At 34.0% G+C, this 14055-nt stretch overlaps 1 protein-coding gene across 1 annotated transcript; it reads right to left on the bottom strand.

The window, feature by feature from the left end:
• Positions 1-2181: 2181 nt before the first annotated feature.
• LOC150095066 (apolipoprotein D-like) lies at positions 2182-13293 on the bottom strand. Its single transcript, XM_090411185.1, has 5 exons — positions 13180-13293; positions 4174-4301; positions 3982-4067; positions 3764-3868; positions 2182-2312 (listed from the first exon to the last, which is right to left on the bottom strand). The coding sequence occupies exons 1-5, from the start codon at positions 13291-13293 to the stop codon at positions 2182-2184; spliced, it is 564 nt and encodes a 187-aa protein (XP_090267311.1).
• Between the last annotated feature and the right edge of the window lie 762 nt (positions 13294-14055).

Here is a 14055-nt window from a genome sequence, read left to right as displayed (position 1 = left end):
AATATTTATGCCTGTTATAGGTATAAGTAGATATTATTTGAATATCGAAGCGTTATGGAATTTCTATAATTTTTTAAAGAAATTCTTTAATGATGTTACTAATTGTGTGGTCTCTTATTCATTATCAATGACTTAAAATATCCACCTACGTCAATTACGATACAGGCGCTACAATGAACACAAGTGCAATGTATCTTAATGAATTGTGACGTGGGTGTCATGCAGCAGTGAAACAGTAATACGAGAACCCCCAAAGTGGAGGTGGAAAGGGTAACTGACTCTGAGAAATTACCAAAACATAGGATATGACTTTATATTTCTTAAAATCCTCTAAAGCCATCATCTTTATTCTAAGGGAGTCTATCGCTACGGGTGTGTTCCTTCTTCAAAACTTCTATATACATTCACCTTTTCTTTTAATTTAGAAATTCTTCCACTTAATCGACTTTTAATTTTAAGTTCATCTTAAAACCGGATGTGTATCTTAAAGTACGGTATATATATGATTTTAATATTTATAATATATTTATGATGTCTCTTTCTACACGTTGCAGAAATTTCATCTTCCTTCTACTCTTTCTATGATTGTCTTTGATACTTAATTATCTTTTATTTCATATATAATTTTCTTTTTCTTTCTTTTTTCTGTGTCTTCAATTTACTCATAGTAATACTCTACAACAGTACCCTTCAAATGTTTTAGTTCTTTCAAATCTTCCTGTAATAGCAAAAGTGTCAAAACCGAATATTAACGAACCATAAAAACTTAGCGAAGAATAAATTCTTAAAAAAGCAAATAACATAAAAAATATTTATAAAAATATTTTGTGTGGATTTTCTCAGATGGTTTTGACACTTTTACTAATTATATTCTTTGTTTTCATGAGTACCTGTGTAGCTCAGTGGATGTGGCGTTTGCACACCACGGCGCTTGACCGCACGAAGGAAGACTTTGTTTCGAATCTAGTCGGTGACTAAAGGACATTTTTCTAAGCATTTTTTCGACCGGTTCCCGAGTTAGTCGATCTCTGGCACGGGCAAGCGGGTTTTTCGTCCAGTAAACTCAAGAAAATCGACCGTAGAACCCACACTATTTCATACATTAAATATATTGTGTTAGGGTTAGGGACCACGAGATGGCGGCACTTGTTGAGCCGTCTCTCTTCACTGCGTGCCTCTTAATTAGTGATAGCCTTGGACCAGCTATCGCTGATTGGCTGTCAGTGGAGATTGAACTGCCCACTCAGTCTTCAAAAGTTAGATAGGGCTAAACGGCCTCGCCTACTCCCTATACGGGAATAAAAAGGCGTTAGCTGATTTTTTTTTTGTTATCATAACAGTTTTCAAGAAATAACGGGTATACTAAAAATGAAAAATTCTGCTCTTAACCACTTTCAATCTGTATTTTAATTAAACCATTTGCTCTAATGTTCAAAATGGTAGTTTTTAATGTTATGCTACCCGTAAATAAAGAATGATCAAAGAAAACTGATTTCATTCTAATATAATTTTTATGGGCGAAAAGCCTGAAATTATAATACTTTTGTGGGTTTTTTTCCCTATAATTGGGCTCTTAATATAATTTTCCTGGCTTTATGAAATTTAATTATCTTATTACAGTTTGTCAATTGGAACCACTTCGAATATTTTAATCGGATAATTAGGAAAAACAAAATTATCTCTTCAGTACATATATCAAAAAAACTCTAAGTTCATTGTCGTGATAATGGATGGCTATATATATGCTTAGATGTCATATTATTATATCTAATGAAATGTATAATGTAATTAAGAGAAAGTCATATAATAATTTTGTAATCTTTATTATCTTCATATAACACTTTTTATTAAAAGATAAATGGAAAATATTACAAAAAATTGTAATATATTTTAAAAATACATACATACCATATTAAAAATGTATTATAATAAATAATAATTATTTCCAAAGATTTCGAAATAAAGTTGAAACAAATATAGTAACCAAACGTCAATTTTTTTAATTTAATTTAATAGAGATTCATTTATAAAATCTTTAGTTTAAGCGGATATTTTGATTATCTAAAACAAACTCTCCTGTACATTACTATTCAACGACGTAAAATAGATGATCAATATGAGCTATGAAATTAAATAAAAAATTAAGTGAAACTGAATATTAAATTAAATGAAAATTATTTTTCAGAGGCAGTTCGTCACTCGTGTAGGAGAAAAGTTAACCCTTTTCACGCCATTGTCATCCATGTAGGTGTAAAGCTTTTTCTTGACATCTGCATTTAAGGATGGCTCACGAGAAAGGATCCATAGATTTTCTGAGGGGAAAAGAATAATGAAAATTTAAATAGCGAAATACATGTTAGCATATGCAATGAATAAATGAACGCTACCAAAATTAAAGCCGTATTAAATTCGTATAGCATTTTTGAGTATTTTAATCAGTAGTATTAATTTTAACCCTAAGAATCACACCAAGTTAAAAATAGCCGGGTTGTGGAAAAAACTGTCCTGATATGAGTTAGACTTTCATCTGAACATGAAAGCATTCAAAATCATACTATGGGCCTTCGTAAATGTTAGATAAAATCAATACTCATAATGCCACACTTAAAATAAAGCAGGTCGAATTGGGAAAAATAATTACACATTTCCCGCAAAATATTAATACATTTACAACTTGATAGAACTACTTCTACAAGTGGTAGAACTTCTATGCCACTTCTAAGCTCTTTCTTCAAATAATATTATTTAATGAAGATAAAGGAAGATAGCAGTGAAATTCCTGACCAAGTGGAATGATCAAAATTCTCTTTACTTATTTAAAATAAAATAAAATAAATAATAATGGAAGAGATACTATCCTAGAAATAAATTATTCCTTGAATTTTAGATAAAACCATCCTTATCCCTTCTTTCACACACCCATCAGATCGAATAAGATGAGCATATTCAGCCAAGTTCTCAAGTGCGTAATATGTAATTTCATTATGACGTGTATATGAGAATTCCCCAAACTGGTGTGAAATTAATTAACGCTATTGGGTTATAAGCCAATCTAAACATTTCAATAATAATAAAGAAATTGCTGTATATAAATCATACTATGCAAATCTACTGAACATTTTTAAACGTCTATGTAGAAATCAATACAGAAATGGTTCTTCAAAGTACGCCATCTCATCCCCTCTATGAGATAAAAAAGCAGATCGTCCAACAATTAATAGGGGCGTATTATAGAGTGCGCATTTCTCTTCCTATTTAAAATGCCATCTGAGGATTAAGTGAGCTGAATAGAACACCTTTAAAACAAGAATGTTATTCTTGAAATAAGAACAATGAATACGCAGATTTTTTTTCCTTCTTGTTTTGTGGAAATTAGTCATAATAAAATTAGCGATTGGCATACAGAACTCTTAGTTCATTAAGTTATCCGTTAATAATATTAGCAGTTCATTTTTTCCCCATTACTTCTTATCTGTATTGTATAATGAAATTTTCCCAAGTTGTCATCAGTTGACTCTATACGAGAGGCTCGTATAGAGTCAACCCGTTCCTTAAATATTGCATTTGTATTGGTTCTCGTTTTTTTTTTTCCCCTAAGGTAATTTTAGAAGTGTCTAAAAGGCATCAGTATCACAAAATTTCTAATTAAAAAAAAAAGCATTCTCGCAATTTTAAATTAATTATTAAAATTGTACACGCAGAGTTACAATACTATGAAGAAAAAATGCCTGTATTAGAATCCAATTCACGTATTTATATTTACCAAAGTGTCCAAGAGCTCCTCCAAGTCTGAGATCTTCAAAACAGGCCCAAAGCAAGGCATAATTGTCATAATCACTATCTAGGACCCAGTACTTGATTACTGGAACTATAAACATAAATAAATAAGCAAATAAATCCGAATCATGAGAATGCAAAATACTTAGTATGAATAAATATAACAGAAAAATGCATTAAGATTATGAATCGTTGGTGACTTACGTCCGGGTAAAACCATTTCCATTCTAGCTGGTCGATCGGGGTCTGGAGTTCTTGTTTTAAAGGTCACAATTCGCTGCTCAGTGTTCCTATCAAAAAAAAAATTTTTTTTTTAAATGTTCAAGAATTTATCCAATTTCATCTTACATCTACATCACAAAGAATGAATGTATTTGAGCTTTACCACCGACTTACAAAAAACTTGTTCCTAGTCTCTCCACGGTAAAGTCCTCACCACTTCCAGTAAAAGTCGTCTTTAAGCATCTTAGAACGTTTTCAAACAGGGAGAAAGTCTTTTCGATCTCGTACCATTTTCCTTCTATCTAGAAAGGGGATGCAAAGAGAAAAAAAAATACACAAAATACACATTTTAATTTGATTAATTTAATAAAAGTACATTTAAGTTGATGGCTTAATCTCAGAATGAAAAGATAAACATAATTATTCTAAAGCATATATTATGAATTGAAGTCTCAACTATTGAAAAGTATTTAATCATATATCTTAACTTTTAAGATTTATGATAAAATGCATTGTTATACATGTTGCTATTAGCTTTACATGAAACTAAAACTCCAGTGAAATTGTGGATAAGAAATGCGACTCAATAAGGCTTAGGAGAAAAATATCTAATGACATAATACAGTCTACACAGGTAAAAAGGTAGAAATGGATGAAGCTTGAAGTGACTAGAAGAAAATATGCTCCTTGATCTCTAAGGTAGTCTCGAATTATCTGATTCTTAACTTGTCCACAGCACTAAAACATGTGATCAGCTTGATAACGTTGTGAGATTCTCGTTAAACAAAAAGAGTTCCCATTTCTCGCATTGGAAATATAATACATAATAATTTTGTATAATATAAGCACGTACACATAAGAAATATATTTAATTAGCCAAATATTTCAATTCAATCGTGTCTCTGCTTAAAAATATTTCTCTTTAATACTTAGTGATATAAAATCACGCGGCTTGTTCTATTTATAAATGATCTATTGTTAGTATTCCACCTTGTATTTTAAAACTGTTCTTGTATTGCCACTGAAGATGGTCTGCAATTTTCAGACCGAAATATTTGGCTAATTAAATATCTTCCTTGTGTGTACGTGCTTATATTATACAATCTTTATATCACAAGTATCCTTAAAATATCACATAATAATTTTGAAATTTTGCCCATTCGCTGTTTCATTTAATACTTTTTAATGTCATGTAATATCTTAAAATTTAATCGAAGTTGAAAATAAAGGCTAAACTGCGAATTAAGCAGTTCCAGCTTTTTTGATTAATAATAATATGTTTATGTACCGGTAACACTAATTGTACTTTTTTACCTGTTGTGAATACGATGTAAGAGGGCGCAATGGTCGATTGGGAATGAGAAATGACATTCGAGCTGCAAGAAGAAATTGTTTATGAGAGATACTGTTAATTGCTAATAGAAGTCACGTGAAATATTACTTTGAATATTATTTTGAAAGTAACCTTTTGTTTGCCAATGTAGTTTTTAATACTCCTACTAGAAAAAAAATGTTTGCAATTTCGCATTTATTATATTTTGATAGACGTTTTTAAATTTGACTAATGTGGCGATGTTTTGACATAAAGTTTTGATTAAAAGAGAAATGACTATTCTCGCAGTATTTCGTTTTGCAGTTCTTCCAATAGTTTAAGAACCACTGTACTAAAATAACAACCAACCTTAAGATGGCAAGGTCATCACTTCCTAAACTGTTACTTAGAACCCAAGGACATGTTTGTTTGGGTGCCATTAACTACCTGTCTGTCGTGACTAACTCGCTAATTTTGAAGCAGGTGTTTCTGGCCGGAACACTGACATGTTCGCGGAAAAAGGGTTAACGATCGTTAGTGACCGGTTACTAGAGACACCTTCCGGCAAGAGAATCGAACTCCATGAGAACAAGGTAGCTCAATCCATAATAAGTAAAACAGGGGGTGTTGCTATTATAGCAGCGGTGTGTGTGTGTGTGTGTGTGTGTGATAATTATTTTGATATTATTGCAATAAATATGAAATAAAAATAAATAATAATTTATTTAAATAATAAAATAATTTCGTAAATAAAAACAACATTGTTCAGTTTTATGAATTCAATTTTTATCTTTAGTCAGACTTGCTGTTGTAATTTTCCAAATTAAGACTTCTTCCTAATCAGTCCTCCAGCGGAGAGAAATGGTGGTGACGATGTGTGTGGGAGGAAGGATTATAATTATACACAATTGTAATTTCTTTATATATTCTTCAGTATTTTGTCCGCGTGGTTAGCCTAGTGGCTTTGCGCTTCGCAAACCATATGCCTGGGGAAGGAGTGTCCCAGGTTCGATTCCCGTCGAAGACGTGAGGAACTTGAGGATCTTCCTCAGGCATTGCCAGGTTAGCCGGTCTTGGGCGCGTGCAGTAGGGTTTTTCTCCCCAGTCTATCTTGGAGTTTTTCATCCCGCAAGCAGGCAAACCGGCCCCATGAACATACGCTTCTACAGCCAAAAATTTATCCCCCCCCCCCACCCCAGCGGCAGACTAGGCGACAGGTTGGTTGGGAGTGGTACTAACAAGTAGTCGCATCTAAGTAACACGCGGACCCTGCATAGGAAGCGGGAATAATGCGTAGTGAAAGAAGAATTCTCAATATTTTGAAAGCAAATTTGAGACGATCAGTTGTATTTATATAATTACTAAAATAAAGAGTCTTAAGGCTTTATTTATTTATCATTTTTCGTATTAGGACTGGTTCTGCAAATCGACAAGTTTTATATCTTAATCAGCTACTGGTCCGCTAACATTAACAAAGAAACAAACAAACAAACAAAAAAATAAAAAATAAAAAAAAGACCAACTGACCAAGTTAAGGTCGGAGTACGTCTGAATCATTTGCAGACTCTGGTCTTCTCTTCCCTTGCTTTAGATTCTACTGTTACATTCTATACTACGTACAGTAGCAAACAAGTTAATCCGAACACACATTTTAAAGAAACAATTTAATTTTGCAAGAAAATAACCACAAAAATTAAACTCCAATTTTGCCAAATAAATATGTCCTCCTTTGTTCCTAATAACTTCATTAATTCGCATAGACATGGACTCTCCAACATATGACACATTGTTCTTATTTCTGCATCTGGAAACCATACTTTTACACCCTCTGTCCAAAAATAAACCGAACTTTTCGAAAATAGAAGAAACTAACGGCGCCACCTGTTGTATCTTTTTGTTGTCGAAAGCGCAACCGTCATTAGCGTTGTGTGAACTGTTTATGACTTTTGTTTCATTAGAAGCCGAGTTATAGTGCCAAGAGACAGTGTGTTTGACGAACGGTCGGTCGTCACGATATTCATGCCGTACGCGACGAATTCTCGCTATCAATCGCTTCGAAACATCGAGATAAAACTCACCATTGACCGCTTAGCTAGGCGGAACTAATTCTTTGTGGATAATGCCCTTGGAATCGTAGAAACAAATCAGCATTGTCTTTAATTTTGACTTCTCCAAGCGACTTTTTTTCGGATGCCCCTCTTCTGGTGGTCTCCACTCAGTACTCTTGCTCTGTCTTTCGGGCTCATTCACAAAACACCACGTTTCGTCACCAGTAACGATCATTTCAAGGAAGTTTGAGTCCTTACGAGCGGTTTTAATGAGATCCTTGCAGTGTTCAATTCGATACATTTTTTGATCGTCGGTCAACTTGTGGGGAACAAATCACGAATTCAATTTACGAAGCCCCCAAACTCTCGGTCAAAATGTTGTGCATAGTTAATTTTGGAATCCCCAATTCATCTTCAATCAATCTCACGAACAATTTCGGTTTTGCTTTGATGAAATCACGCACTTTTTGGATGTTAACTTCGCTGGGTCCAGTTTTTGGACGGCCCGACTTTTCGTCGTCCTCAAGCGTCTCACGACCACTTTGAAATCCCTTAAACCACTCGTAAACTTGAGTACGGGATAAGCATTCATCACCTGCTTTTTGAAGCGTTTGATGCGTTTTGGTAAAACTTTTACCATGTTTAACAAAAAAGTCAATCGCAGCTCTCTGTTTGAAATTCGTTTTCCGACCTTTCGTCAAAACAAACTGTCATTCTTGGCAGTGATAACTCGGCTTCTAATGAAACAAATGTCATAAACAGTTGACACAACACTAATGAAGGTTGCCGCTTTCGGCAACAAAATAATACAAGTGGCGCCAATAGTTTCTTCTATTTTCGAAAAATTCGGTTTCTTTTTGGACAGAGGATGTATAATGGATTGTATTAAGTTACCTTTTGTATCACAATTTAATTTTCCAAGTCTCTTTTTTTCACTATACCTACAACAAAATTTTTATTGGGTTAATGTCAGCAGAATTACCTGGCCACTGATGCAATTGGATGTTGTGATTTTTGAGGAACTCTTTCACTTTTTTTGAAGTGTGACATGAGGCGAGATCCTGTTGGAAGATGAGTTCTTTGCCTTTCTGGATCTCTGAGACCATTCTTTTCTCAAATATGTTTATGTATTGGTCAGTGGATCAAAAGAGGCTCCAGTGGGTAAAAAAGTACAATCTTTGTACTTTTTTGCCCACTGGAGCCTCTTTTTTGCATAGCCTACGTCAACAGTTGTTTCTTTTTTGGTCTGTGGACAGTCCTCTTCGCTACCAACATTCTTCGATGGACTGTCATGTCAGAAAATGTTTCCGTAAACCTCTTTAAAATCGCATTAACAGTACTCAAACTAAAACCACACCCAGTAGCAATTTGTTTTTGAGTCCTGGATGTGTGCTGAGAAAGAGTATATATTTTTGAACGGTTTGGTGTATTCATCCATTTTGAATACACCTCCAATGGATGAATACACATCCATTGGAGGTGTATTCATCCATTTTACAGCTACACAAAATGAAAACACTATGAATGTCAATTCATTTACACTATTAAAAACGCACAACACTATTAATAAATTATAGAGACAGTCAAAACAGTTAAAATACGCAGCACTCAACCAAAATAGTGAACTAAAACCAAAATTATTGTGAACTGAAACAAAAACCAAAGCAATAACCAACAAACATGACGAAAGTTCGGTTTGTTCGGATTAATTTGTTCGCTACTGTGTTTTGTTACGCGTCAAAAATACAACTGGCAGAAGAGAAAGCTTTGTTTTTGACTTATAATCGATTCAACTATCTGCAGCATTATGATAACAAAGACAATTAAAACTCTCTGCTCGATTTTCCATTGAATCTAAGGGAATACTGAATTCACGATAATCCCTGGACATTGCCACATATGGTATTCGCTTTTGAAGAGTAATCTTGCTTTATTTCTGTCAGTCGGACTGCACACAATGATCAAAACTGCCAACTGGAAAGTTGGCAGTTTTGATTATTGTATGCAGGTCAGCAAATGCATGCAACGATGAAGGCTATTGCGATGTCCACGATGTTCTTGATACAGTCCTGCATCCCTTCACACTGCTGGATTGCCTATAGAAGTTTTGAACCTTTCTAAAAAATATTTATTAACTTATTTTAATGTTAAACTTTTTTTCCCACTGAGAGGCCTCGACTACTCCCTATTAGGGAATAAAAGGCGTTTAGTTGATTTTTTTTTTTTTTTTAGATGTTGTGATATTTTAGCGAAAAAGAACTCCTCCTTTAAATTTAACTAAAAAAATTAAAAAGTACTCAAACAGTTTTTTTAATATTTTTATTCTTTTCTTTATACTGAACTCGAACTTTTGACATTGGGACTCTGAAATGAAAACCTATTTCAGCTTGCCACCATGGAAGAATTTTGTTTAATAAAATTCTCTTAAGTAATCATGCAACTATCCAAAATTCTAAGGAAATAATTAAAAATTTAAAATTAAATAAATCTAATATAAAATTTATTAGATTAAATGACTTTTAGTTTATATTACAGAGAAGCATAAGCTTGTATATTTAGGCAACAAAGCGAATGTCGCATTAGGAGGAGAAATTATTATTATACCATAGATTTTGGGAACTTATCATGGGAGGCCACTCTACGTTACCCAGTAGTACATGATCCATCGTCTAAGCTGCACCATCTACCGCCCGCTCCTACCATATAGTATTTTTATCTGTTAGTTTAGTTGTTCTCTGACCAATTTGCCAGAAATGAATGATGTCAAGTGGCATTTTATATATATTGCCAAAATATTCGACACAGTTCTAGTATCGACAGTGTGCAAATCTACATGCCTTGTATGTGTGTGTGATCTCGCGCAGTGGTTGTGACCTGGGTGACGAATAAGGGGATGATAGCAGAGTCAGACGACCCATTAAGTCTCAGAAACTGTTACCTTGCTAGGATAGCTGCATGTAACAGCGCCTGTTTATCATTCCGTTTTTGGTACTTGCCAGAAATAACTGATCGATCGAGAAACAGAAAGGATGGGCAAGATGGTAAAGTTAAGTAGACGTGCTATAATTGGTCAAATGACTGCAAACATACCCAGAGGTTGCGAGGGACTGTATTTGATCTAACCATGAGTTGGATACTGTCTCGATTTACGATTTAACATCGACAACCATCGTTGATATCATATTTGTTCCTCCCACACACACACGCCCATGCACTCAGGCACCCTCCCCCTAGAAAACAGCGTGGACAAATAAACAGCATTGGGCAACAATAGAGATAGAAATGGTCGCATGAGATAATGAATCCTGTCTGGTTTCTGTTATTTTATAGGACAAGAATATGCCATGGTAAACTCATCATGCTCGAATACTAATGACAGTGAAAAGCGACAATAATGATCTGAAGCACATTTTATTGGTACTGTTTAATCCTCTGATACCAGTAGAGCAAGGCTAAATGCTGTTGACTCCTTGAGCATCATGATCGACCAAGTACACCGACTCGTGCTGCTGACCATTAGCCCTGCGTATGATGGACAATTTCAACAGAATACCCAATGTCATTGGATACGTGTGGTCCAGGAGAGTTTACAGAAACGTAGTGATTTTACATGAACGGATTCGTTCCATCATTCACTATATTTCAATTTCATTGGGCATCTTTGGGAGTAGAATAGAAAGAGATGTTCATAACAGGGATATACCGCCAGCAAACAAATCGAGCACAAATTCATGTCTGCCTGTGAGTATAGAAGGTTTTGTTGTGAGGTGTTTGCTCTTGTCGACGTTGTTCTGAATACCCACATCTCCAACATGCTATTGGATTAGATTAAAATATTTCTTTTACTCATCTATTGAATTATAAAAATGAATTGAATCCAATTATCAGATTTTAATTATCATTTTTTTTTATAATTCTTTTAGGTTTGATAAGAAAAGTGTTAGATTTGTAATTGACACAGCTGATTCAGGAGTATGTATTTGCAAAAAAGGTGTGGTGTTATAAATACTCTGTAAAAGAAGGATACTTTAGGCCTGCATGACATTTTGGTCATCCTTTAACTATCATTGGTTTCTATTTTATAAAACGGGAGAAGAAAGGCCAAAAAAATCGAAAACAATAATTGTATCAGATTTAAAAGTTATAGTACTTTAGTTAACACACTGGAAAAGTTGTAAATAAATTTAAAAGTCTAAATTTAAATTTAAAAAGTTTAAAATAAATTTAAAAAATTTAGTAAGTAGGAATTTCCTCTTTGCAGGGAGAAGGGGAAGCGTTGAGTAGATGTTTTCTACCGTGTCACCAGTTAAATGAAAGAGTTTCTTGTTTGGTAGTTTCAATTAAGAATGCATGAAATTAATGTTTTCGTTCACTTCATTTCTGATCTTCCCCTCCCATAATATATTTATAACTTTGCAGCTTTGTTGAGCCTATATCATCTTGTGTAAATGTTGAATGCACTAAATCCAAAAATTGTTCAATCATTTTCTCTCATATGGAAGTAGCCAAGTTTTCCTCCCGGAAATCCTATTTCGTCACAGTCCACAAAACAGACCAATCGGTCATAAGAACACCCGCAATTCACAGACATAATACATTGACTTCATAGCCTGAGTTGCTTTAGCCGTAAATCCAAACAACCAGCGCCAACCATTGATTTTCGTGGTTGAGATTTTTTACTATTTTCATTACTGTTTTCGGTTCAAATCCCATCCGTGCCTGGAGGATTCCAGGCAAGGACAAATCATCCTTATACAGAAATCCCAAGAGTCTCTACTCGCGATAATTTGGATTTTTCATCCAATATAACAGAAAAATAGATGGTGTAACTTCTTCTCCTTGGCATTTTCTTAACAGTATCTGTAAATGTGTTTCCGTAGGGACATTTTTTTTTTTCAGTATTGCAGTCAAATGTATAATGTCCTGAAAAATGATATGGGTTATTTCTTTTTCAACATTATACTTTTTTGTTTATGCTCAAATTCCCATGTGCATGTTTACACAGTATAGATTGGATTAACAAATATTGGATAATGTTTTTATGAGGCTCAATAAATAATTTTCATAATGAGTTTACAAATTAGTTAACACTTTTTAAATATTAAATTACTTTTAAAAATTAGTTATGACTGCTTTTACTAGTATATACCTTCATTTTCCACTCGTAATTTAACGCTAGTTAACTCACAGGTTTAGTTGAATAATTCTTCAAAACACACACAAAAAAAAAAAAACCTGCTGATCACATAAAATATGCGGAAACAATGTTTCTAATTGATCGGAATAACTGAAACATTAATATATATAATGTAAAGAAAACTAAAATGATGTCATTTTGGTAAATACTTTGATAGGTTAGTACCAAATTTAGTTTCGCGTATATGCAATAGGCAGTACGGTTTTCAGTAGCAAGCTTCTATATTATTCCTTTCATATTAATTGTTTTTATTTTTCTAGTTGTCCTGGTGTATCATGTAAACATACGCTTAGTGATTTAAATAGCACATTTGTAAATCACGAAATTCTTGTTTCAGAACGAACATTTAGATCAACCACCAAAGTGAGGTTTTTTTTTTTTAATTTATTACTGAAATCATGCCAATGTCAGAGGAGTTAAATAATAATAATAATAATAATAGCGATTTTTATTTGATATAATGTCGTTATTTTTTGCATGGCATAAGTCGCTTGCTGTAATACATTAGTTGAACAATAATAATAGCATTATTATTATTATTATTTAAAATTTTTTATTCTAATTAATGCTTTTCGTCACTGTATACTTATTTGCAAGACGATTTTAAAGTCAATGATACATACCCTGGTGGCGTTGAAGTCTTCTAAAGTTGGAGGATTCGGACAGGTGTTGCTAAAAAACGCCTGTCCTCGTACATGAGCAGCGGAGTATAGAAAGACAAGTAAAAACGCACGCATTTCTTGGACTTGTATCGTCCAACAGCAGTAGAGGAACACTTTAGACAGTAGTATCAAGGGCTTGGGTTATTTTATACGTTACGGATGCGGAACTGCGAAGGTTTACTCAAACGATAACCCTTCGGTGGGGTACCGGTATGACTTGTGTGACATCACAACGCTAAGGGGTCGTGATATACGATGAGCCCCTGGCATGAAAGCTAGTAGATAGCCATTGAGCTGTTTTGCGAGGGGAAAGAACACGCGGTTGTGTATGTTTGTATCCCCCTCCCACCCCCTTTTACTGTTTATTCATGAACTTCCGCATTGAAGAGCGGGAACTTGGAGGGATACAATGTGTTGGTACCTCGTCACGACCATGCAACATCTTATCAGTCTTTGCCTTTCTTTTGTGCTCCGAGGAAGGTCACCGTCCGGACAGGACGGTTCTGATGAATGAACAGTTGGCGGCAAAATTGAGAAAATTACTTTACTGACCTAAGGAATCATAGAAGACTGATCTGAGTGAAACATGGCATTTCCTGAATAGTAATGCATAACGTATACGTAATCAAAAATAGTTAAGACCAACATTGTACGACAAATATGAACAAAAATATAGCACTGATCGCAAAACATATAGTGCGATCAGTGTCATTAAAAAAATAATAATTAAAATACCGAATACAAAATAATAATTAATTAAAAAAAATAAAAATAAGACTTTTACTGCACGGTATTTCTTTGTTCGCAAACTTGACGCAAAGAGAATAATTGCGAATG

The sequence above is a fragment of the Typopeltis vanoorti genome, chromosome 21 (genome assembly GCF_054136105.1).
Source record: "Typopeltis vanoorti isolate ZY-2024b chromosome 21, IOZ_Tvanoo_1.0, whole genome shotgun sequence".
Taxonomy (NCBI): domain Eukaryota; kingdom Metazoa; phylum Arthropoda; class Arachnida; order Uropygi; family Thelyphonidae; genus Typopeltis; species Typopeltis vanoorti.
This window is presented reverse-complemented; position numbering and strand designations above follow the sequence as displayed.